We start from the raw sequence: 25,759 nt of genomic DNA, 5'->3' as shown, positions 1-25,759 counted from the left end.
TGGCATTGATACTAATCAATGTGGTTTCTTCCATGGCTTCACAGCACCCGGAGCAATGCCCCAACTACCCATCCTGTCGGCGGCCATCCCCATCCCAGCTCAGTCACCTGCAGGCTGCCAGGGGCTGCATTAAGCCGCTACCCACTTCCCGCTGTGCAAATGACTGCAGGCAGAGAGGTGCTGTGAAGCAAACACCCAGACCTTTTAATGAATGGAACAAGAAACAGGGATGGGGAGAGGGCTGGGGCAGGTCCTTGACCATCAGTGGTGTCTTCTTTGTTGGGGGGACCTTGACCTTGAACAGTGACGACCGTGTGACCTTCTCCTGGAATAGTCACGGCTCTTCCTTCTGCTTCTTCTAGGATACTGCAGTGATGGCAAGTTGGAATGTGAATGGGAACAACTGCACGATCCGGAGTAGCAGCCAGTGCAGGAAGGACCTGATCTTGGCTTGGAGTAGGTATGCGAACTCCTAAAGTAAAATGAAGTACGACAGTGAGGCTTGGATCTTAAAAAAGCTCACAACACACACACACACAAATGGAAGTTAATTCAAAACAGTCATTCTCGCTATTTTTTTTTCTCCCAAACGTGGTTTGGGTTTTCTTCTCTTTTAGCTGCTAACTTAATGCTACTGAAAATTGAAGAGCTAAACATAGCCTCCAGTAGTATTACTCAAGCCATTACGTAGGTTTCAATTACAGGTTTAAACTAACAATAAAGTGTATGACTTTAAACTAACACAATAAAATACAGCAAACTGTTCTTACTGACACGCAGGGAATAAGGAATGTCCAGCTGATGGGGGAAGGAACGTCAAGGGAATGATAACAACTAAGGAGGCAGTAAGTAAGACCAAGGATGCAGACCTTCAGGATAACAGAGACCGGAACGCAAAGAAAGCAAAGCCGTACCTCTGCTAACTCAGCACTAGGACCTTGAGAGCATGTGCAAGCAAAAATGTCACTCAGTAAACACAGTAAGGCAGACTGTGGGCGACCATCAGAGACCCCCACTCCGCAAGAAAGCGCATGTGTAATTGAAATGCAGATATTATAATTAGCTCCTGGGAATCTCGTGAATATGGAAATGCCCTCCTGGAAAGACTGTAAATATGCATGAGTATGCTGAATACAGAGCTGCTGCCGGCAAGGAACGGGCACGCTCACCTTTGTGGAACTGTTTGCGTGTGCGCCCAGCGCTGCAATAAAGAAAGCTGCTTTCTGAAACTCCACATTGAGCCTTAGAGAGTTTCTCCAAAGGACTTCTGTGGATAAAACTCTGGTGCCCGAACATGGCCCCTCTGCCGTGCTTCCTGCTGACCTGGGGACCCTCTGGGGCCTTCACGCCAGTGTTGGGGATTTCCCTGAAAGGAACCACAGATCCCCGGACCAACTCGGGACCTCGGTCAGAGCCTGACTTTATTGCTTTAGCAAGGCGTTCTTTTTGGTAACTTGTCCCCATGAGTCACAGGGGATGCCCTGTGCAGCGGCTAAGGATTTGGTTGGTTGTCTGGACGTTGCACTTGGATGGAGGTCAGGACCACTGCCTCCAAAGGGAGGATTTTGAAGGAATTCCCATTGGGTTGCATTTTGCAGCATTGAAAACAAATTGGTGGATCCCCGGGTGGGCTCAGTCACTCAGGAGACTTCGATAAAGTATTGTAATCAATGGTGGCCATTGTATAGGCCGGAGTCTGGGGCGAAGTGGCCTGTGAACAGTACAATTCATTATAATTGATTGGTTTGCCAAAGTGGGATGGAGGTGAAGTGGGATGAGTTATGGTATATTGATTTATTCTTTGATTGGCACAGTATTTCGGACTTGTGAAAGGGGTGTGTGCATATATCTACAGATCCCATGGTATTAGCACTGGAGGAGGATAATAACAAACCGCTCAAGAGTTGATGTTCTGCGTGTAGTATTGGTAAGTGGTGTGTTAGATGGAGGTAGGAAAAAGAGGATGTGGAATTATTACTTGGACCACAAATTAAAAGAAGGAAGGAGCTGGGGCGGGGAGGGGGGGGGGCAGGTTTGGATGCAGATGGGAAGAGAGCTCTAGCTCCATCATGAGGTGAACAACGAAAGGTGCTCTCCGAGGTATACAAGCTCCTTACGCCAAGGAACAGGGGTGGAGGGGCTGGTGACTATCAAGGTGTCGTTTTCTGTGTCAGATTTATGAGCCTGGAAAGAGTTAGCTGAGCCCGATAGGGAAGATCCTGAAAAAGTAACTAAAGTGATGGAGCCGATTATTAGAACACAAGATCCAGACTGGAATGATTTACAAGTAGGATTGGATACTTTGGTAACTTATGATGATAGAGTGCTGGCAAAAGCAAGGGAGGAGGCAGAAAAGTTCCATACGCAGGGGGCACAGGGCAGTGTCAGTGGACGACCACTTTCCCTCCACAGACCCTACATGGGATCCAAATGTTCTGCCTGAGCAGGATTTATTAACCAAATATCAGCGGTTGGTTTTGTTTGGAATGAAACATAAGTATAGAGGTAAGGACCCTGAAAAAGGTGCAGCACAGTTATCTTACCTTTTTTATTGGTCAATCAGAGCCAGGTATTAAATGCAAGCTGCAAAAACCAGGAGGAACAGACTCTCGGTCACTCAATAAATCACTGGAAACAGCCTGGAGCATATACAGTAACAGAGGAGTTGAAAGGGAGAAGGAAATCATAGGGAGGAAACAAATGTTGTTGGCTGTTGCTCTCACCCAGGAAAGCAGGAAAGGGGGGAGTGGCCTGGGAGGAAAGGGTCAGAAAGAAGGATTACATAGAAAGGCTTGTGAACAGACTGCATGGGTTGCACTTGGAGAATGATGAGAGTGCAGTCTGTAAACAGAGGGAGCACTGGAAGAGAGAATGCCCTCAGAGTGAAAATAAAACACCGGAGATTTAGTGGAATGTTAGGGCCTGCCCTGACATACTTTAGATGAAGACTGAGGAGGAGCGGGGGAAGATTCAAAACCCTCCCCAGCAGAGCCCCTGGCTACAGTTAGGTTGGGGAATGATAAAGGAAAATTTCTTGTAGAAACAGAAGCTACTTTTTCTGTTCTAAATTCTTGTAAAGTGCAACTTATCTATATAGAAGCTTCTGTATAGAAAAGCCATCTGTAACAAATCTATACCAAAACGAAGGACTAACATGACTCAGAAACAGGCTCTTCTCTCTCCAACTGAGAGAAAGCAGCTTGGCCATTTGAGATGACTAAGTGGAAACAATTCAGAATTGTCATAAAACGACAGCACTGATTTTTCCAAGAACTGCCTCAATCAGTATCGACTATGTTGTTAGAACAAGAATGTTGGATGCTGATTTCAACTGAGAACCCCATTTCTTCAGCCCTACTCAGCCAGGAATCCAAAGCTTTCCATCTGATTCTTTCTTTGTATTTAATTTTTATATGTACTTATGGTTTTCTCAAAAAGCATCCTTCTTTCAGTCTTCTTTTTAATCATGTACCAGAGTTTTAGTTGAAATAATCTTACTGCAAGCACGCATCCCCTTTCTTATAGGCAATTCAGCCTGAGCCATTTAAAAATCAGTTACCAATTGTATTCCCCGCAGCTCTCTGTGCACACTTATTTGATTATCGATCAGCTGTTGTCTAAGTCATACGTTACAGCCTAGGTTACCAGTAGTTACATATTGAATTTCTATAGCACACTTACAGTTCACAGCTTGTTCTGGCACCTGGTGCGTGGATGGTACTGTCTGCCCTCGGAGGACCTTTTGGAGAGGGGAGAAGAAAAAGAAAACAGGCCCGTTCAGCTTATCTGAAGGTAATTTTTTAACACAAGTTCTAAAGCTATCATTACTTACCAGCTGTGGGTACCGATTGCCCTTGGGAGCCCAGAAGACTTGGCAGCACTAGCTGTCTTCGTACAGGAACTTGAGAGCCCTTGTGAATAAACGCAAACAGCTGCAAAATAAGCTCTACTGAAATCCTGGAGTCACTGCATATGTGGAAATAAAGCTTACCTTCTCTTCCAACAAGCTGCTGATTGACAGAGAGGAAGAATGAGGCAGTTGAGCAGCAGTCACCAAAGCAGCAGGAGGGATAACAGTCGTGAGTGGTGCTGGAGGTGGTGGCGACGGCTGCTGCTGCTGAATGTGCTTACGGAGCCTTTTTGTGTAGCCAGCTCCATTTCTGAAGTTGTTCACAGCCTAGAGGCAGAGGAACATTTTATAAAGGTAATCTGAAACTTCAGCAGATACACCAACAAAACCTCCACGGAGTAAAATGACTCGTGTACTCCTGGAAATGCTATCAATCCTAACAGCATTCGACCACAGCTATATAAACACACCGCATTCAACACTGATGTCAATGAGGGTTAACTCAGGGTATCTGTATTTAAAATACTTCAGTGTTAACACCAAATTTGAAAGTGAGGTGATTGTGTTAAACAGAAGCGTGACCTGAATTTGTCAGATTGTCTCTAAAGAGCTGTCAGAGATAATGTGTTTGAAAAGTAAATTTAGCCTTATTCAATTTAGCCTTGCTTAAGGCTAAATTAATGTTACAGTAATATTGTCTTCTCTCTCAGCTCCTTACAAGCTCTTTGTACAACTGATGTAAAACTCATCACACTACCTGGCGCAGGCTCTGGTTGGCAACTAAAGCATCAGGAGAAACATCTGTCTGATGACACGCTGGGCATGTATATTCCTCAGACTCCAGCAATGCCATTCTAATACCTGTGCATAATTAGTATAATCACAATACAATAGTTTTTAGCCAAAGTAAGGAAAGTTGTTGGGTTCTAACCAAAACACGTGTATGATTCATTGGTGAATGTGGTCTTGAGTGTACAGCATGAAGCTACAAATATTCAGGAGTGTAAAATTTACTAGTATGCAGCAAATAGGTCCACAGTTTTGACATTTCACTGTTGTAGTATTGGAAGATGGGAGTGTAGGCTGTGTCTTCATGGTTCAACTCATCCTTTTTCCACTATCCACTACAGCAAGAAGTCAGGGACCCCAAAGTTAATGAACAAAGCACATCACAAAAACAAGTGTTGATAGGTCTGAGTTCTGAAGGTTTGAACCAGCTCTCCCGTGGAGAAGAATGTGGATTAAATGCCTTACTATCCGTTTGCTGTAGACCACAGTCAGTCACCAGAGATGGCTGTATAATTTTGTATGAGAGAAAGGGCTGTGGACAAACATTTGATATCTAATACTGTAATCACCTGCACAGTTAGGCACTCCTCTGCATGTAAAGAGGATGTAACTGGATCTGTAGAAAGAGAACCAGGTTTTCTGCCTTTTCTTTTTTGGTGTTTTGGTTTTTTTTTACTTTATACGAGACGAGTCCTTTCCTAGTCAGGGTATACTTAGGTTTTAATTAGAACAGGTAACAAAGTAATCTTGTTATCTGCTATGTTTGCTTTCAGAAGATCAGATGTGATGTTTTGAATTAACAATATGGGAATAACACTTACATTCGTCACAATAACTGCTTCCACAGCAGGGAAGAATAGCTGCATCAGTCATTATATCTTTACAAATGAGACATAACAGCTCATCTGGAATAGGAGCATCAGAAGAGGAGGAGGATGGCTCCTAAAATGGAGGCCTTTCTCTCTTTCCTCTAGCATAAGCTTCCCTGGAGGGCGTGTGGGGAAGGAAAAAGAACAAATTTAAAGATGGGTAAAGGAATGCTTTTCCAAGCTTTGCATTTTATCAAAAGAAGATACTGGATAGAATTCTTCTCACTCCACATTAGCCTTCTGAACTGTCGGCACTGAGCTGAAACTACTTTTCTATAGCCATAACTCTGTAAAATAAAAACTCGGAGGGGGAGGAAATCTCAACCCAACAGCTATTGGTTACAGTTTTGTAAGAAGCCTTTGAAACATAAACCAGAAGCAAAATGAGCTCTCAAAGAGAACGAGTCCCCTGCCAACACTACCAAAACGTTTTGCAGAAATACAGATCCTTGGTGCACCACAACTTGAACCAGCTTCCAGGGGCATGACAAGTATGAATGATCACCCTCTTTTTAGAGGGGCAAGTGTCACAGGTCTTAAGGTTAAAAGGCAATGACTGCGCTTCCTCTCCAGTAATTACAGATGCAGTCCAACTTGATTGCATGGCCACTCAGATGTTTATGCACGCTTTCTCTCATTCGCTTTTTGGTCAGTCCAATTAATTCCATACTTACGCATTAATAACCGGTATTGCATATTTGCCGCTGTTTGTCAGCATTGCACCCTTCGTGTTGGGATCTTTCACCTCTATCATGAAACTACTTGGAATTCCTGTGCTCCTTTTCAGTCTGGGAACAGACTGGACGTTTTTGTCCTGTTAGGAAAAGAAATGCAGACATACCTCATCTTAAGAGCTACACTTAAACTGACAGTTCAGTGATGACTGTAAGAAGCAAAACCCTTTAAATCCTCTCCTTTTACCCAGCGTGAAGGTTGTTCAACTGAAATACTTCTTTTCCTAAATGAACATGGCCAGGATGTTCCTAAGTCAGCTATTGTTCCTAAGTCAGCTTCTCAGGGAAGTGGTGGAATCACTGTCCCTGAAGTGTTTAAAAGAACACGTAGATGAGGCCCTTAGTGACATGGTTCGTGATGGATTTGGCAGTCCTGAAGTATCAGTTGGACTTGATGCACCTCTTCCAACCTAGTTGGTTCTCTGATCCTGTGAAAGGCTTAAGCAGAGTTTTGATCTGAGTCGACATTCTTTGGCTTAACAAGAGGTTTCTTAAGGGTGAAATATCCCTTGCCTCATGATGCACTGGGAGAAGAGATACAAACCTGCTCCCCCCCACAGCACAGTTCAGAGGGAAAGCTTAAGTCAGGGCTCTGGGTCAGCCACTGGAGAAACATCTATTCACCAGCTATAGATGAAGCTTGAATTCATACCTCATGCGTACACATTCAGGGACTAATGTTAAAGGGCATGAATACTCAACCAGGGACTTGTGTCAGTAAAACACACAAATATTCAGTAGATGGGGTTAACAGAAACATCTTGGTTTCATACAAAATCCTGAAAACGTGAACTGTCATTAAAAAGAGTTAAACCAGAAACATTTCCAGTAATATTGAAATACATAAAGATATGCATGTAAACTCATAGATGAAGAGATCTATGGATGGACTTATTTCAGGTCTGTGGCTTAGAAAAAAGAAAAAATTACATTTATAATCCCGGCTTTCCCTTGAACTTTGAAGGGCTTTTCAGCATTGCCATGTAACCTCTCTATTTCCCCTCAAGAGAAACAGTTCTCAATACGATTATTCCTGTATTTGTTACTTGACTGCCACGGTCAGAAATTAAACAAGGTCAGAAAGTAACACCGGAAGTCCCCAAAACCTTACCCCATTTCTTGGGCAGTCCTTTCTATAGTGGCCAGGTTTTCCGCAGTGAAAGCAAACATACGATGGTGGAGGTGTCCCCAAGGGCTTCTTCCTGGGACTGAAAAGGTTTCAGGAAGAAAAAGGTATGCATGTGTCTCTACACAATTTTTCCCATAATCATGAAAGGACTGATTTGACATTATCAACACTTACTTGACTGGATCATATTGACACACAGACTGTATCATCACGGCTTTTATTTTATCTTCTTCAGAAGCATTGGCTTCAGCCAGGTTGGCAGTCTGTTTAACATGGAATTATTTGACACACACATTAGAAACACATGCAAGCTCACCCAGCCAAAGACAACACCGCTTGCTCAATCCTGTAAAGGGCACCACAATGCTAGCTGATGTTGCCTGAAAACAGATGCTTCTATGAAACACAGTTGTCCTGAGCGTGCGCTGGGGAGACTTTGTGCTTGTACAGGATGCTTATGTGCCCGCTAGCCTACTTGAAAAAGAGTATCCTTGGGCACTCAAAACCTTAGGCTTGACATAGACTTGTGTAACCGATCACTTTTCTTCCAAGTGGGCTGAAGTGATCAGTAAAAGAAATGACACTAGCAGTAGTTTTCAACTGGTTTTGAAGCTCCAGCCCATTTGAAGGAGAAGATAGCTACTGTGCATTTAATTGAGAAAGATTTCTGCAAGTTACAGTATTTACATTTTGCAGCACTAAAAAGAACACACGGTGTTAGTGGCAGGGCTGCAGTTCTTGCTTGCTGAAATTCAGCATCAGACACAAAAGCGCTGAAAGGAATCTTTCTGATCCCTCAGCAAGACACAAGGTTCTTTTCAGTAGAAATGTGACCATCGTGTCCTGTAGGCAATCCAAACTGCATTTCCCCCCCTACTAACTTCTTCCTACTAAGGGATTTAACTACAGTGAGCACAACCTGCAGGCTTTTCCAGGGGACTGTGTCCTTTTAATGGACATATTGTAATACCACCCACGTGCAGAACTAGATCTTGAAGCCAGCTGATTTTTCTGGTGTTTTTATTACACACTAGTCCATACACAAGAAAGGTCTAAGGGAGTGCCTGTAAATGATTCGGACCTCCAATCACCCATCTTTCAGATCAACCACGTACATCTTCACTTCTACACGCATTTGTTCACAAGAGCAATCAACCAGTTTCTGCATTTTATTAAACGGCTTGTTCATATACACAGTTTCTTATCAGTTATACGATCCAGATGGACATCTATGAAATCATTTCCATTAACGTTTACAGGAAACTTTGCAGATGTTTGACTAATTTGTTTGAACCCAAACAGTTTACAAAATATATCCAAACCTCACAAAACGTTACTAGCAATAGACCAAAATTCAACTATGGCATTTACTGCACTGTAATAATAAAACAAAAACTAGTTCACAGCACACTGCCCCTGTGCTAAGCCAGCCTGAATAATGTGTTTCGAGTAAGTAACAGTTTGGAGCTGCTTTATGTGTCCTTCGTGCGTTTCTCAAAAGATTCAATGTGCACACCACTTGGGCAGTTTTTCACATTTGAGAGTCAAACTTCACATGGGTTTACAGAACCAAGGACACACGCAGGGACAGCCGAAGGCCCCAAATTTCATTTCTTCAGTGAGAGAGGGAAGATGCTGCCGCTGGGAAGACCCCTCGTTCTTACAAATGAACTCCTGCCTCTCTTCTTAGGAGAAAGAACTAGCTCCCATCTTTTCCATTTAATTGGCTAGCGCTACATTTTTTCAAATAGGGCAGTCTTTAGTGTCCTGCCAAAGTTACACAGTGTTGAGCCAAAAGAGCAAGCAGTTCCATCCCCAAACAGGCCATTGCAACATTTTCAGCTGGTCACATCTGCTAATACACCGTAGATACACACTGGTACATTCCTCTAAACAACCAAGTACACAATTTACACAGTGGACACCGTCTGCAAGCAAACAAATTTGATTGCGTTCTCCACTGTCCAGAGGCTGGAATTCACGGGACTGTGCAGTGTCCAAAGAATGCTTCTATGCCTCTAATGACTAGAAATTCAAAAACATTCATTCATCTGTTCAGTAAAAAATAAACGCATATTCAAGTTCTATAGTCAAAACATAGCAAGAGTTAACCTCTACTGCAGTCTGAAAATCTGCACTCTATTCTCTGCGTGTCACTGAAAGAGGCATTGCCAACCTATTGTAATTTGTATTTGTTCAGAATAAAGTCCAAACCTGTGACAACTGAAAAGTGCCTATGTGGCTAATGAGAGGAAACTAAACTAACCAACTTGCTGGAGATGGACTTACTGCTCCAGAATATCTCAGAGAGGGGCCCTTGTGAAAAAATGCTGAAGTTTATTTGAGAAGGAAGCATCACTACAGGAAACTTACTTGCAGTGTAGTTTGTAAATTAGTCAGCTCATGTCTCATCATTTAAACATGCATTTATACAGTTATGCTTTGACGAATAACTGCAAAGATGCCAAACTCACCGTACCCCACCAAACCCAAACACCAATCTGAACCATCAGCCATAAAAGTAACCTGCCAATTTGTCTAGGAAAAAAAGAAACTGCTCAAATTACTGGGGGGAAAAAAAAAAAAAAAAAGGTGTTTACTATGACAGAGTAGCCTATAAAAATGGAGAAAAAATATTTCTTGTATTTTAATAGACCACAGGACACACTCTCCAAATCAGTTTGGGAAGCGTGAGAATTTTTGTTCTTCTTTCTATCAGACCAAACCCAATCTTTCCTGACGATGAAAGCACGGATTCAAAGCACAGTCATGGCATTTTTTCCTCCATTGCAAACATACTCCTCCCTCCCAGCTGCCTACGCCTGTAGCTTGCCCCAATGAAGTCCTCAGGCCGCTGGTTAGGAATGGGCCGCAGTGTTTGCAGAGAACTACTGCTGAAGTGCAGTTTGTACAAAAAGCACAGAAAAGGCTGTACAAACTCACAACATTATTAACTATAGGCAGACAGATCTCGAACGTGGCACCAAGTTCAACTGTGCACACCTGGAACCTGCGTGAACTAAAGATGATCAGGCACTATCTGCACAACACAAAGCCACACAGGACATATCCTAGCATATGCAATAGGAAATACCATGCATTACTAGGCATAAATCCCAACATTCACATCAGAACTCTGCAAATTGATGGCGTGACTCAGTTTTCACCATGATGAATCAGTGCATTTGAATTACACTCTGGACTGTTTTTTACTGGAAGATAGATGAAGTTAATATTTGGAAAATTAATACAAGGCTACATTGTTTAGAATTCAGTGCAGTGAGTAGAAAAACAGGTGAGATCGGGTTTTTACGTACTGCTTCTGATGTTCTGCTCGCTGGCTCAGTTCGACTTCTAGGAGGAGACAGAAAGGTGATCAGAACTTAAAATAAAGCACTTGTACCCAACAGAAAGCACCAAAAATCAATTATAAATCCCGAACATCAAAACATTATGTTCCGACAGTCTAGGGAATATGGAAATGTATTTGTGTACACAAACTCTTATCTCTTGGTCATTCAGTGCAACTAAAAGAACCTCCAAAATCCCATTTCTACTTTGTCACAAAGGCAGACTTACAGATACAGAACACAACAGTGCAAGACAAAGTCCTCAGATATTTTCTCTGCCTCATCAGTATCAAATATATCAAGTCTGTAGTACAGCTTTGTGTTCTTAAATAATCAACCCTCAAACTATGAACGTAGCTTCAGGCAATCTGTACATCCCTAGTATTACAAACAGGTGTCACATACAGTACTTTAGTTTCTATGGCGGAACAGTGACAGTCCCAACACTTCAAAGGGCAAGTTTACTTCAGTGAAAAAAAATCAGTCATCTGACAAAGAAATAACAAAACTGTCAGCAGCTTAGTTTTAGAAGAGTGTTTCTTTGTGGAAGCCCAAGCACTGTGTTCAGGTATCTACCATGCTTAGCTGTGAAAGTGCCAAAGTACTAGACATGTTACATACGCTTTATTGACTAAAAATAGGAGTAGAAATGTCACCTGAAAGAAGCTGCTCCAGGGATTTTGTGTGACTGAGGAGTCCTGCGACCAAAAAACAAGTCTTAATTGCACTGCACTGCAGAACTCTCTTCGCTATAAAAGCCATAAAAGCGAACACATATAACAAAGAATCTCTCCACGCAGACAAAACAGGATCTACAACTAAGCTCTCACAAAAATTAACACCAAGAACAAAACCTATTCATATCATTTTAAAAGTTTCCATTGTTGGAGTTTGAACCCCGTATCCCAGCAGGCCTAAAAACATAAGTCTGCTTTGGGACCGATACATGCAAATCTACTCAGTGACAACAAAATCTAACGGAAACTTTAACAAGAAAGATACAATCTGAATGCCTCAAATGCATCAAAACAGTTCACACACTGAAACCAACAGCCAAGAATGCAATGCTGTGTGGACACTTACGGAACATCCGTTTTGCTTTTAGCTTTAACTCCTCCAGCAGGGATTCTTTTGACAATTACCGATGAGTTTTTAGGAATCAGGGCATCTTCTGTGTATTCTGAAACCAAGAGAAGCACAGAAAAAAACATTCAAAAGGACATGTATTAATACATCATTAACTACATAGCGCTTCAGAGAAGGCCTCTACAGATACAGAAGCCAAATTCCGTATGTAACATCGTGCTTTCATTGTCTGAACACACTAACAGTACCTTTCAAGACATTTTCAGGTTCGATAACCAAACACCAGCAGCTAAATCTTTTTCCTTTTTTAAAAACAGTTTGAATGCCAGCAGCAAAAGGGTCTCAGAGGTCACTACGGGACAGCCTGCTAATACAGGGGGGGCTTTCCTGAACTACCTGAGGTTGCTTTTGCTTCTATTAGGCTACAAAACCAATAGATCTCTGGAGAAAAACAAACCACCACAAAGTCTCACCTGCATAAACCAGGCTCTAAAGTCTGACTAGCTTGCTCTGAAACAAGCCAGGCATTAGTAAAAGCATGAAAACTCAGAGCCACTGCTTTCGCCACTGTTAACTGAGTCACTTCTGCTGCTGGTGCTCGAGAGTGAAAGAATGCAGAAGAGAGCCTGCCACCTTTCTCTGTTTCTTGGAGCTTAATCCATCCAAAGCCACACTTCTCATCTGCTCAGTGCTTTACATTTGCTTGATCAAGTCTGACACTAAGACTAGATCCAGCCACACTTAGGCTCCATCAGGAGTTTAGAAAGCCAGGGGGTCCACTCTGAACTTTGTGTCTCGGTGGGAGGGCTTCCTTTTTTCATCTTTGGTTTCCATGCCAATCATTTTAGCTGGATTCTACCTTGATTTTCTTTTTTGACATTCCATTAGACATGAACCATTGACCAAGCCTGAGACTTAAGGCTAGATCTAGCTTCACCTAGGCTCCCCTCAGGGGTTTAGAAAGCTCGGGGCTCTCTTCTGGACATTGTGACTCAGTGTGCACATTTGACAAACTGGTGTAGCCAGCAGGATGCTCAATCAGATTTCATGACTCCACCCCACTTAATCCCTGGCACTGCTTACCCTCTTGGTGCTCCTGCCAGCTGGCAGGATGGGCCCCAGGCTCACTCGTGCTATGTGCGGATGAGCCATAAAAGGCAGCATGCGGCTTCTGCTGGCTGCAGCCATCATGAGGTGCTCTGCAACATCGCCAGCCAGGACATCCCCAAAGCCCTGCACATGCTGCGCACACGTACCTTCTTTGGTCTGGGCATTGCTGATCTGCAGATCACAGTTGGCTGCCTTCAGCTTCTCCTTGCGCATGATCTTGCACTTGAGGTCGCAAAGGGAGATGTCGAGGCCACTGAAGGTGACCGTATCATAGTTCAGCTTGGAGAAGAACTTGTAGTGGATGCAAGACATGGTCGGGGCCAGGCAGCGCCTGCTCCACTACCGTGTCTAGCTCGGCAAATGACAGGTAGAGGCCTTGCAGCCTCTGCCAAGGTGAGGGCACGCGGCAAAGCCCACCGAGGGGGCTGGGGTGAGCAGCACGGGCTGAGCTTGGCTGGCCAATGGCGTTCAGAGGCTGCAGCACTCTGCCACAGCCAGGCCCTGACACATCAGGCAGCCTCGGCTGACAGAGCCTCAGGCCTCCATCCTGGCGTAGTGAGGTCCTGGCTTTGCCACCTTAACAGCTCCAGGCTATGGCCCTCAGCAAGTGAGCTGTGCCGTGTGTTGGCACCTGCCCCAGTCCTCCTCAAAGCCCGGGGGGGAGAGTTCCCCAAAGCCCTAGCTGGCCTCAGTGTCCTCTCCCGCATGCAGCACTCCGAGGCCTGACCAACCTCTACGGCGACTCAAGCACCTCTGCCCCCGTTGCCACAACACAGCACACCCAGGCGACCCAGCGCACTGTGACAAAAGGCAGGTCCAAGCACCCCCACCCTCCCGTCAACATCCAGCCAGGGTGAAACATCCTGGGCCGGATGCAGCCCCTCTGTGGTGCTCAGCTCACCGTGCCATGGAGCCAGCAAAGGCAGGGGACATAACGAGGTGCTTGAGCGCATCTTAAAGAATCACAGACTTCAGTCAAAGCAGCCAATGACCATTTACGTTTATTGCCATCAACCAATGGACTTCCCCAGTGTCACACACCCACAGTTGCTTGAACTCTGCAGGAAAAGGACTAAAAAGTAGCAAATGAACCACCAGCACTGGGAGAGGCCCAGCTTAGAATCTGTATCTCTTCTGATCCCCTCACTCTTAACTACTGATAGCTACAGGAAAAAGTGTTGCAGCCCTCTGGCAGAATGTAGCTCTAAATTCCCCCTCTCTGTAACAGCTTTTGTATCACAGTGAGGGGTTGCGAAACTAGAACAAGCTATATAGCAAATATGTCAAGGCCATTAGAAAAAGCCACTCCTGAAAGCGCAAGCAGCATTATAGCCCTACAGGAAGAAACCAAATCCTTATCACAAATGGTAATACGGAATCAATCGGCTCTAGACCACCTTTTAGCACTACAGGACAGAGAATGGGCATGACAGAGCATGTGCAGTATTGACTAATAGCCACTGGGGTTTTATGTGAATCAGTACCAGAACAACAAAACTGACAGAATCCCAGAATCCCAAGGGCTGGAAGGGACCTCAAGAGATCATCTGGTCCAACCCCCCTGCAAGAGCAGGGTAACCTAGAGTACATCACACAGGAACTTGTCCAGGCGGGCCTTGAATATCTCCAATGTGGGAGACAGAAACAAGATAAAGACTCATTTAAAAATATTACATGAAGTAAGGCAGGGATTTCCACTAAACCTATTTGGGTGGCTAACTTCCTGACTCCCAACAAAGGTAGAGGACTGTGAACTCAAAGGAGCTGAGTTGTTGTAGTCCCTCTCTTGTTTTGCTTTGTAACGATGTATGTCTGTTCTCAGTGTTGTGTGACCTTATGAACTCAACTTATGCCTTGAACAGTGAATAGGACAGTGTGAACCTAAAGGTCACAAAAAAAGAAGGGACTGTCAGGAGAATCTCTTTCCCTAACTATTGTAGCAATTGGTCTTTAGACTATGAAGCTGGATGAACTTTCTTCAGGTACATAGAGTTGACACTGTAAGCTGCGTAGCTGTGATTCAGTAGCACAACTGAAGAACCCCAGATCACTGCAAGGGGGAGAAGAACAGCCCCAATTCTGAAGAAGAAAGGATACCTCTGCACTACCCAGAACAGAGCAGCAGCCCAGCCCCTCTGACATCTCAGTGAAACCCTTCCCTCACCTCGCAGCACAGAGACGGTACGGCAGCAAGACCAGCTGCAGGGATGTCTTGGTCAAGAAAGAAGCAGATGGAGGACAACGCCACGCAATTAGAGCTGCTTTGCAGAACAGGAGTATATGTGTGTGTTGAGTAGGCACTGGTCAAACCACTGAGTGCTTGAAAAGTGTAAGAACCATGTGTAAGAACCACAGCCTGTTTAGTCTAGAGAAGAGGCGATTGAGAAGGGATTGTCATCAATGCATATAAATATCTGAAAGGCAGGTGCCAAGAGGATGGTGCCAGACTCCTTTCAGTGCTACCCGGTGACAGGATGAGGAGCAATGGCCATAAACTAAAGCACAACAAGTTTCATCTCAACACGAGGAAGAACTTCTTTCCAGTGAGGGTGTCAGAGCACTGGAACAGGGTGCCCAGGGGGGCTGTGGAGTCCCCCTCTCCGGAGACATTCCAAAACCACCCAGACACATTCCTGTGGAACTTGCTCTGGGTGGCCCTGCCTCGGCAAGGGGTTGGACTGGAAGATCTCCGGAGTTCGCTTCCAACCCTAACAATTCTATGAGTCTGTAAAACCACGCTCAGGATGCCCCACAGTTTGACTGGTACACCTCATGGCCATGAACACAGAATTACTCTTGAAATTCTGTATTTTGTGTCCTAGCCTCTCTCCCTGGATGGCACATGCCAGTGGAAGAATTTTTAGACGCTACCCCTCTCCCCAGTCTGAAAGGTGTCCTCCAAGGCACTGCCCCTGTGGAGGCCCAGAAGCCTTCTGTTCATGGGGGGACACTTTACCTCCATCATTGCACTGTCCTCCCAGGAAATGATCACTCCGGAAGGAGTCTCACTGAAAATGTACCTTGAATAGGACTGCTGTGTGATGTGGGTCAGGTTGGCTATGGGGAATGGCCAAGACATTCTGTGGTGAACTGGAGACAGTGGCAGAAAATCCAGGGTGCCCAGCTACCAGTACTGGGGCTCAGCAGGCTGCAGGACACAGAAATTCCCAGCTGCTCACCAGTGCTGCTGACAGACATCAGGGTTTCTTGAGATGCCACTGCTGGTCAGAAGGCTACATGCAGCAAAACATCTGCCCGCGTGACGAGGCCTAAAGCAGAAAAACACAGTTAACAAAAGCATCCACGTGCACAAGGGAACCCTCCAGCTTCTCCCCAAAAAAATTAACTTCATCCTTAGATGCATGATTTAAGCAGACAGAGGCTTCAGCAACAAGCCCAAGAACTTCTGACTTGTGCAACTGGCCACCTATTTTCAGGGCATGTTGCCAATGCTCTCAGGCAGCTCACTACCCTGATGCAGGTTTTAGAAAGCTGCACAACTACAAACCTCCTCCACTTACACCCTGAGCCACAGAAAAGCACACACAGGGCAAGTGGGATGGGCTAACACCCTGGTTAAGACATTCACTGCTCACTGGGCTGCTCCAGGTAGTTTCACTGGCATGAAAGGGCACACTGCACTGTGGGACAGGAAGGCAAGGGGCAAAAGGTTACACCAAACTCCTTAAACCAGCAATGCCACCACAGTCTCTGCCTCCTGCAGTGTCTTTTCTGAGATCTCAAAGAAGCAGCCGTGGCTAATAAGCCTCCTGGGACAGGGTGCACAAAAAGCCTCTACCAGAGCAGAAAACAGGATCGTTACCAGGCTCTCAGCGAAAGTCCCCACATCCCCAGGCTGGTGGGATATCAGCAGCACATCGCACCTTTGGTGGTCTGGGTCCGCTACAAGGATGGTTTCCATTCTGTCACATCCTCTGAGCTTTAACAGCTGGCAGAGCTGGTTCACCCAGGGTCTCGGTACCATCCAGGCACATCACCTGCAGTCCAGCAGTACTGCTCAAAAGACCTTGATGGCCTGCGTTAACACACTGGCACGTAGCTGGGATGTAAATACTGCCAAATCATCTCTCAGTTGCAGCAGAGTACCAAATTTAGCAAAATTAGCCTTACTTCTGATGAAGCTTTCCTTACAGACAGCTCATCTTTGTTTATAAACTATAGTAAAGACCTGTTCTAGCATGAAGACTCAAACCCTGCCTGCAGCGAAGCAGCCGTTCAGACAAGCTGCACTGTTTTTTCCCTCATTCCTCCTTCCTCCACAGAAATCAATCCCTACAAAAAGTACCAAAAGTGCCAAAAGCTCTGCACAAAGACTGCATAGAAAAGCCAACTGCAAGTGCCTTTACCTGCCACTATTTTATCAGGCAGCGTTCTAGGAAGAAACTAGCTTTTCCCGCTAGTTTTGCTACAGCTTCACTACCTTTGAAGACAACGCTTGTTATATTTACCAAGACAAGGCAACCTCATAGCTCAGCAAAATCATGCTTCCTGTAAGAAACCTTCACCATAAGGTGAAGATAGGCACGCTATAGGAACAAGTTACTCTCAAGAGACTCTTTCAACCGCTCTTCCCTTTGCTTACCAAAGTTCACAGAGCATTAGAAAACAACAATGAAAAAGCAGGGCTCTCTCTCCCATTGACAGAGCCCATTATACCACGCGTTCAGTCCAGCTCCAGTGTGAACCCCAGAATAAGAAATGCTGTCTTCAAGTTTCTGGGAAAAAAAAGGAAGAGCTCTGAAGTGGCAAGACCAGAGAATGTTCATGAAAGCAGCACCAGCACCCAAGTACACATGCCTTATCACAGACCACCCACCCCATTACCAAAGTGAGCGATGCCGTCAGTATACTTGCAGCTCAGGGTCTTATGATCATGAATTAGTGCCAGCAAAGTCAGCTGGAACTGGAGACAGGAAGGAAACCAGATGCAATTGGTCTGATTTCATTCAAGCTCAGGTAAGTTCAATTTCACATTGACTGGGATTCACAGCAGGTGCCAGGGAACAGCAGGACACAGATTCTCCAAGAAAAGCACAGGCAGCAGGACAGGTGAGAGAGAGGGAAAAAGGGACAGGAAGGCAGGACAAAGGCAAAGACAGGCAAAAATAAGAGATGGGGAGCAGGACAGAGTTGGAGGTAAGAAAGCCAGGGCTGGGCAGCAGGACAGAGAGATGGAAGGACAAAAAACACACTGTGCTGCTGACTGAGAAATACCAGCGACAGAGAGCAGGACAGAGTAGTGGTGGTGGGGAGCCCTAAGAGGAAGTATGACAGAAAAATGGGGGGGCAGGGCAAAGACAGGGAGCAGGAGGGAAACAGAGAGAAAATGAGAGGGACGGAGCAGGGCACAGGTGGAGAAAGAGGGAAAGAAGAGAAAGGCAGCAGAACTAAAAGAAAGAGAGAAAAGAGCAGGAACGGAATGCAAGACAAAGTGATGGATCAGAAAATCCTGATGGGCTTCAGGCTTAAGATGAAGGAATGAAAAAATGGGAAGAGAGAGCAGGCCAGAATGACAGAGAAAGAAGGAAGAGAGAGCAGGGCAGCACTGGAGGACAAAACCAACTGCTGGGCATCAGGACAAGAGAGGGGAAAGAAAAAATCCAGATCAAGAGTGAAAGAAGGCACAGCCAGCTGGACAGAGAGGCTTAGCAAGAAAGGATGGAACAGGGAATGGGATAGAGAGAAAGACAGAAGAAAGGGAAAGAAGGACATGAGAGGAAAAAAGGGAAGGCATCTGCACAGAGATGGAGAAAGAAGCAGCACGGAAAGAGGAAGAGAGGCAAACAGAGGGAGAGGGAGCAGGGCAGAGAGAAGGAAGGACTACGGGATTGACAGAGATCACCAAAAGACGTGGTGGGTAGACGAAAGGTGAGTAGGTAAAAAAGAAATAGGAGCAGGGAGGGCTTGCTAGCAACACCAAGCTGTGTGGCTCGGTCGATACGCTCGAGGGAAGGAATGCCATCCAGAGGGACCTTGACACGCCTGAGAGCTGGCCAATGCCAGCCTCAAGAAGTTCAACCGAGCCAAATGCAAGCTCCTACACCTGGGTCGGAGCAATCCCAGGCACAGCTACAGGTTGGGCAGAGGAGAGATTCAGAGCAGCCCTGAGGAGAAGGACCTGGCAGTGCTGGTCAACGAGAAAGTGAACATGAGCCGGCTTCAGTGTGTGCTCGCAGCCCAGAAAGCAACCGTATCCTGGCCTGCATCAAAAGGAGCGTAACCAGCAGGTCCAAGGAGCTGACACTGCCCCTCTGCTCTGCTCTTCTGAGACCCCACTTGCAGCACTGTGTGCAGTTCTGGTGTCCTCAACATAAGAAGGACATGGAGCTGTTGGAACAAGTCCAGAGGAGGCCACGAGGATGATAAGGGGCTGGAGCACCTCCCCTATGGAGAAACGCTGAGAACACTGGGGCTGTTCAGCTTGGAGAAGAGAAGGCTGCGGGGAGACCTCAGAGCAGCTTCCAGCATCTGAAGAGAGACTACAAGGATGCTGGAGAGCAGCTCTTCATCAGGGACTGGAGTGATAGGACAAGGGGCGATGGGTTCAAACTGAAACAGGGGAAGTTTAGCTTAGATATAAGGCAGAAGCTCTTCCCTGTGAGGGTGCTGAGGCGCTGGCACAGGGCACCAAAGGAACTTGTGAATGCTCCATCCCTGGCGGTGTTCAAGGCCAGCCTGGACAGAGCATTGGGTGACATGGTTTAATGTGAGGTCCTCCTGCCCAAGGCAGGGGGGGTTGGAACTGGATGATCTTAAGGTCCTTTCCAACCCTCACTATTCTATGATTCTAAAACCAGAATAACAACTAAGAGAAAGAGAAGTGCAGGAGCAACGAGCAGCTCAGAGGGATGCAGAAAGAAAAAGTATCAGAAGCCCTGCAGAGCGATGGAGGAAGGGTCTGGGAGCAGCAGACACAGCCAGGGAGAGGAGAAGCAGGCAGGGAGAAAGACAGGGCCAGTGGGATACAGAATGAGCTGCAACAAGCAGAAGGGGCCGGTAGAGTGGGAGAGAAAGAAGGACTTGAAGAACAGAGGGACGTGGAGGACAGCACAGGAATAGAAGAGAGGTATGGGGAAGCGAAACAAATGACAGCAAGGGAAAAGGGAGGGGGGAGCTTGGAGAGATGAGAGGCAGCCATGGCCCCAAGGGCCGGGCACTCACCACAGCTCCCGCTCTCCGTCCTGACAGAGAAACTCTTCAGCCCAGGCCCTTCTCCCTCTGCCTCTCTGTGCTCTCCCCTTTCCTCCTGGGCAGGCCCTCCCCTGAGCTGGGCCGCAACCCCCAACACCAACATGGCCGCCGGCAGCCCCTGCCCTAGCACTACAGCTCCCAGCATGCCCTGGGGCGCTCCTCCCTCTGCCGGGCCCTGCTGGGCCACCGTCCCCTGGGCATAGGCCCGAGGGAGCAGGGGGAGCGGGTGGGAGGGGCCGCGGGGAGTGAGCAGGGGGAGGAGCCCAGAGGGAATCACGGCCTGGCGAGGAGGGAATGCAGGGGGAGCGGGGGAGGCAGGCTGCAAGACAGAGAGGGAAAGCAAGGCTTGAAAGAAGAGAAGGGAGTGGGAGGGAGAGAGAGATTTGGAGAAGGGGGAAATAGCAACAGGCTCCACAACACACAGGGGGGAATTAGAAACTAAAGGCAGGGAGTCAGGCAGGGGAAGAGAGGAACAGCGAGGGGCACTGCTGGGTGTGGGAGGACTCTGGCCCAGAGCTGGTGACTGCCGGAGGACTGTGTCCTGAAGTTTGGAGACCCCCACATCCGTGGTCATTGCTGCCTTGGGGAAGAGCCCTGGTAAGACACCAGCCACCCGGAAGGACGAGTGTTTCCTCAAGGGTGTGTGGCTTTTTGGTACTGCTTTTGAGGGAGAAACTGTCAAAGAGGCTTCTGTTCTTCTTCAGGGATGTTTTGTAAAGACCTTGACTGACTATTGTGTGACTTGAAACGTTGCTGAAAAACGGTAGAGGTTTGTCTGCCTGTTCTGGATGCTTTGGGTTTGAACATCTGCTTGTGGCAGTGACTTGACACAGTCAGCTACCGTGTCAAGGCACATGTGCTGAGGGCGAGACTCATCCTACACGACAGTGGGTGTGAATTCCTATTTCAGACAGGCTTCTTGATCTTGTCGAATTTTGGGGGCCAAATTCTTCTCAGATCTGATTTGTTCATCCTTGATTTTGCCCCTCTGCGTGGCTGGCAAAGAGCTCGTGGGAGGAGCAGGAGGAGGGTCAGCGGTGCCGTTTCTACATTGGTTGCTTGTGCCGGACTTGCCAGGGTTATCTTCTGCCCGTGGCTTCTTTGCAGGAACCTCTTTTTAAGAGGTGTCTGGTCTGTGAGGGGTAGTGGGCTCAGCGGGAGCCCTTGTGCTGCTCGTTAGTGCCTCAGGGGTTTCCGTGTCACTTTTTGTTTGCTGTGCTGGCGTTAAAAAGCGTATTGTAGCTCCTTGGATTCCTGGCATTAAATGAAGTCTCTGGGATTTCTGCCCAGGAGTGAGGTGTCCAGAAAAGGACTGTCCTTGTACGCTGCTGTCAGCCTTCACTTCAGAGAAGTGTCTGGTGGTGGTGTATTTTAATGGGAATGTAACTCAAAGGCAGCTTAAATCGACCACCTTAGTCCTTGTTGCTGATATGCCTGGGGGATGATTCTCCTCAGGTTGTCAACAGCATGTTCTGCTGTGCTTTACCTATTTGAAATACTCTGTCACCAGAAATGTCTTCCGTAGTACCTCCATAGAACAAGAACCTTACGCCCTGACCCGTGGGGCAGCTTCAAGGCGACAGCTAAATGTGAGTAGCTGCAGTGGTAGCAGTGTGTGAGTGTGAAAGATCACCTGAGCCTCCACATTTATTCCGCGTGTCCCAGCTTGGTGTGGGTAGGGGTGCATGAAGTCAGAATGTTGTAGGTGTTGTAACTGGCCAGGCAGTGTCTCTAAAGCAACAAGAAATGAGCCCTTCTAGAGGCATGCCTACAGATGTCAAGGTTGTCGCCTTTTCCTTCCTTGGGCTGAGCACAGAGAACTAAGAGGTGTTTTCATCTGGGGGAGGGAAGCCCATCAAGAGCCATCATCAGCCTCCAGGCTTGTGGTCCTTGATGTGCTTAGGACAGTTTTACTGGGGTGGTATTAGTCCTTTGGCTCCCAGGTTTTCCCTTTAAGGTTTGATCTCTGCTTGATTTGCCGTTACAGTGTTTGGTAAACGTTCTCCATTCAAAGCCCTCAGACTCTGTACTGCGTGTTCCCCTCTCTGAAACCCCATCAACAGCTTTGGGAACAGAGGAAATGGGGACCCTTTAGGGTAGAGAAGAACATTTAATATGAGAAACACTTCTGTGGTAAGCATCTTATAAGGATAAAAGGACCTGCTTTAACTTCTTTTTGTTGTTCTCCTTCAAAGATTGATTACTTCTACCACAGAAGAAGAGATGACTTTGATTTCTGTGTCTGACTAAAAGAACTAATGTGAACATGCAGAAAACTGATGCGAAGAGCCATGTTTTGTCATTATGGGGTACCATGTCTGACTAAGGGAGCTTCCCCTGTATGTGGTCTAGTAGAAGGTGTCCCTGCCCGTGGCAGGGAGCTGGAACTGGATGAGCTTTAAAGTCCCTTTCAACCCAAGCCTTTCATAATTTCACCATTTAATTTCATTCCATTCCTGCATTTAAATTAATTTCATTTTGCTTTCTCCCTTGCTTTCTCCCCTTCCTTCCCCCCTTATCATTTCATATAGTTTCCTTCTTCGATATTGTTTCCTTCATTCTTTTTCTGGAGCTGCTGTAGAGCCTCCTTGCCTCACCCTGGCGGCCCCATAGGTCTTCTTGACAGACAGTCTCGGGTCTGGGTGTCATTTTTGTTGCTGAGAGTTTTCTCTCATTTTTGAGCTGCATCGTCTGCACTCTTCTGTCTAGTGCCAGGGTCTGTGGCTTAGAACTGCTCTGCCCGGAGGCTTAGAGTTGGAGTAGGTGGGATAGTGAAAGGAGTCTGTGGTGAATGTGTTGGTACGTCTACACTGTTTAGGCAATGGTCGTACACTCACCTCTGATCAAGCAGTCATGGGAACGCTGTGGGGATGACGGGGGAAAGGGAACGGTGGGGGCAAGGGATGAGGTGGGGAGTTGCAGGGAGGGGTTTCAAATGGGGCGTGGGAGAGAGGGCTGTCCAAGACAGTCCCCTTGGGCAGGCAAAGGGAGCGGGTTCCTTTTCGGAGCAAGACCGGTGCGGGCAGGGCAGGGTCGTGCCCGTGTTGTTGTGTACTTTGTGCAGCCTGTCTTCTACTGTACCTTCCTCTGGTCTTGGCATCTCCATAGGTCTTTGTGGTCCACAGGCACCTCAGTAGCCTTCACGAGTCTCCAGTGCATCACCTCATTGGCATAGCGCCTGTTGAGCCCTTCTCACCTTGTGATTATAGCTTAAAGAGTGGATCTGTCTCTGTCGCTTCACTGATGTTTCCAAGCAGCCTCTTTTTCCTGGGGCCACTATAGATCATCGGTGCCACCATGGTGCCGTAGAGCTTTTCTGCTGGCAGCATCTCGCCTATGGAGTCGTTCTCGTGCAGTCTTCTCATGTCTCGCAGTCATGTTGCTTGTGGTGTCTGTGCACCTAAAGGTAATCAGAGCTGCCTTGCTGAGGGTGTCCAGACAGTAAAGACAGGGATAGCATAGCTTTATGGCGGTCTGGCAACATGTTGATTTGCCCAGATTCTTTTGGCCAAAAGGGTGCATGAAGTCAATGTTGCCCAAGTCTCTGGGCAAGCAGTGGTAGACAGCTGGCGCTCCCATTGTTTTGCTGCAGGGCTGGCCTCTTACAGCCCACAGTCTTCTCCATGCTAGCAAGCTTGACAAGCACTGCATGGGTTAGTGAAAAGACGACTGCTATTATGCGAGAAAACATGCTTTGAGAGGCGTAGGCACATGTGATCCTTGAAACCTGTTCCGAGTTATTCCCTTTTGTTGGATGGGGGGGTGGAATGGTGAGAAGATAGGTTGCAACTGTTGGGTCCGTGCTTGTTTTCAAGGTGTGAACAGCTGGCTGCTGCATCCAAGAGGCTTACGATGCATCGTTCTTCCAATGTCCTGACACTGCGCTTAGAAGAGATTTGATCCTTTCTCTGGCAGAAAGATGAGCAAGGTACGTATACGAGTGCACTGCCACTTTGGCTGCCTGGAAGGAGACATTCCCCAAAGGCGAATGAATCGTTGTTTGGAAGTTGTTAGTGGCTGCAGATGATGCTGTCAAGCAGACATCTGAGAAATGTCAGGGCAACAGCTGGGCCTTGCTCTTTCCCCTGTGGTAAGAGGGCAGCTCCAGTGTGAAGATAAGCACCTGCTGTTTGTGTCAAGAGCTAGTTTGGCCAAGAAGAGTTTTCTGCCACTTCAGTGCCAGAGATGTCAATACCTACTTCTGATGGGCCATGAAGATCTATTTCTCTCTCTCTCCCGCCTCTAGCCTATGTTTGGTGACAAAGTTTTCCCTGGCTGTTTCCTAGAGACTCTTAAGATAATTTTTGTGTCTTCTTGGCGTCTCTTTAGGTTGTGCAGTATCCGGAATACTTGGACCTTGGCACATACATGTGTCAAGCATTTGGAGAACCACTGCTCTATTCGTTGTATGCTGTCCTGGTACACAAAGGTTTCGGCCCTCGGCAGGACACTACTACTGCTTCATAAAGATATAAGTCAACTTTGTTTCCAGCAGTATAAATATCAGTGCCGATGAAGAGAAAGGGTGATGCAGGTGCTCCTGGCAAGCACTGTTCTTAGGGAAAATTCTCAGGGGGTACTTGTTTTGATTTGTGTTTGTGTGTTGTGTCCTTCAGCAGTGTCCTGTCTGTGTTTTTTTTTCCTAAACTCTGCAGTTCATCCAAAGATGGTGTTGGCTTTCTTTGCAGGCCGACCTCAGGCATTTGTAGGAGGTGAACGATGACTCTGCGGCTCTTTGTTCTCAAGACAGTGCATATTTACTCTTCTGTGCATATTTACTCACCGTGCATATTTACTCTTCTGTGTCAGGTAAGAGCAAGTGGGAAAGGGTGTTCAGAATACCGTCCCTCTCTTGTTCCTGATCTTGTGGTTGCTGTTCTCCAGCGGTTTTACTTTCTCCCTTAGGAGAGAAGGACTGTTTGTCTAGTTGAGTTCTGTCTGGTTTACAGTTCCCCAGCTTCTTTCTTCTCCATCCTTGCTTGGCACAAAATACTTGCACTTGTATAAATTGCTAGCTGTCTGCTCTCTGAGACTGGCTACCTGTGAAAAGAGGTGAAAGGGAGGCCAGAGAGAGTATCAAGGGGAGTTACTTCTCTGAAAGGGCCAGACCTGTCTGGAAGACCATGCTCTATTTCCAGCACCTAGTGCTGGTGCAGTCTTCTGTGTCATATCAAGTGCTGCCATAAAAAGAGAGGATGGGCCTGAAGCCATGAGGAAGCTGCAAGAACAACCCTGAACTAAGATCAGTGTCCTTTCTCCAGATGCCAGGAGCAGGCCGGAGCAGATGCTGAATGCCAACAGACAAAGAGCGTTTCCGTGGCAGAGCTGGATCAAGGTCAGAGTAGTCTGTTTCCTGGAGTCATCGCGGGACTGCAGAATCAAGAAGGTGAAGAAAATATGCAGAGGATCCAAGGGAAGAGAAACCCCCAGGGCTCTGCAGGGACACCCCCTCCACGTAGGGGCTGGAAGAGAGCTCACCGTGACACTTCCTTCCTAGTAGTGCTCTAGAGGAGTTTGGCAAATGGAAAAATTGGTTGGTCACCCAATGCTTTCCTAATTTCGACTTGATTGGTTTAAAGAATGAGTGATTCTCCCCAACACCTGTGGCACCAATGACTGTTACTGTTTCT

The 25,759-nt window shown here is 46.7% G+C and overlaps 2 protein-coding genes and 1 long non-coding RNA gene across 5 annotated transcripts; 1 reads left to right on the top strand and 2 right to left on the bottom strand.

Moving 5' to 3' along the window:
* Positions 1 to 177: 177 nt before the first annotated feature.
* Positions 178 to 5,945, bottom strand: LOC133211683 (E3 ubiquitin-protein ligase RBBP6-like). Of its 2 annotated transcripts, XM_061352253.1 has the most exons (5): positions 5,461 to 5,945; positions 4,608 to 4,711; positions 3,992 to 4,177; positions 3,833 to 3,911; positions 3,626 to 3,739 (listed from the first exon to the last, which is right to left on the bottom strand). In XM_061352253.1, the coding sequence occupies exons 1-5, from the start codon at positions 5,510 to 5,512 to the stop codon at positions 3,678 to 3,680; spliced, it is 483 nt and encodes a 160-aa protein (XP_061208237.1). In that variant the 5' UTR covers positions 5,513 to 5,945; the 3' UTR covers positions 3,626 to 3,677. The 2 variants fall into 2 exon arrangements, with proteins under 2 accessions (XP_061208239.1, XP_061208237.1); XM_061352255.1 differs by lacking the exons at positions 3,626 to 3,739; positions 3,833 to 3,911 and adding an exon at positions 178 to 472.
* On the top strand, positions 1,290 to 24,847 carry LOC133211684 (uncharacterized). The gene is made up of 3 exons (XR_009725258.1): positions 1,290 to 1,407; positions 3,673 to 3,792; positions 24,459 to 24,847. It is a non-coding gene; the product is annotated as an uncharacterized LOC133211684 (long non-coding RNA).
* On the bottom strand, positions 9,863 to 13,398 carry LOC133211682 (E3 ubiquitin-protein ligase RBBP6-like). 2 transcript variants are annotated; one of them, XM_061352251.1, is made up of 4 exons: positions 13,064 to 13,398; positions 11,805 to 11,901; positions 11,378 to 11,419; positions 9,863 to 10,725 (listed from the first exon to the last, which is right to left on the bottom strand). In XM_061352251.1, the coding sequence occupies exons 1-4, from the start codon at positions 13,227 to 13,229 to the stop codon at positions 10,581 to 10,583; spliced, it is 450 nt and encodes a 149-aa protein (XP_061208235.1). In that variant the 5' UTR covers positions 13,230 to 13,398; the 3' UTR covers positions 9,863 to 10,580. The 2 variants fall into 2 exon arrangements, with proteins under 2 accessions (XP_061208235.1, XP_061208236.1); XM_061352252.1 differs by lacking the exon at positions 9,863 to 10,725 and having other exon boundaries at positions 10,817 to 11,419; positions 13,064 to 13,389.
* Positions 24,848 to 25,759: the final 912 nt, after the last annotated feature.

Source organism: Neopsephotus bourkii, unplaced genomic scaffold (assembly GCF_033783945.1).
Source record: "Neopsephotus bourkii isolate Nb327-2 ecotype Australia unplaced genomic scaffold, CSIRO-AGI_Nbou_v1 NB_647, whole genome shotgun sequence".
Classification (NCBI taxonomy): domain Eukaryota; kingdom Metazoa; phylum Chordata; class Aves; order Psittaciformes; family Psittacidae; genus Neopsephotus; species Neopsephotus bourkii.
Note: the sequence above shows the minus strand (reverse complement) of the source record. Positions and strands in the feature narration are given on the sequence as shown.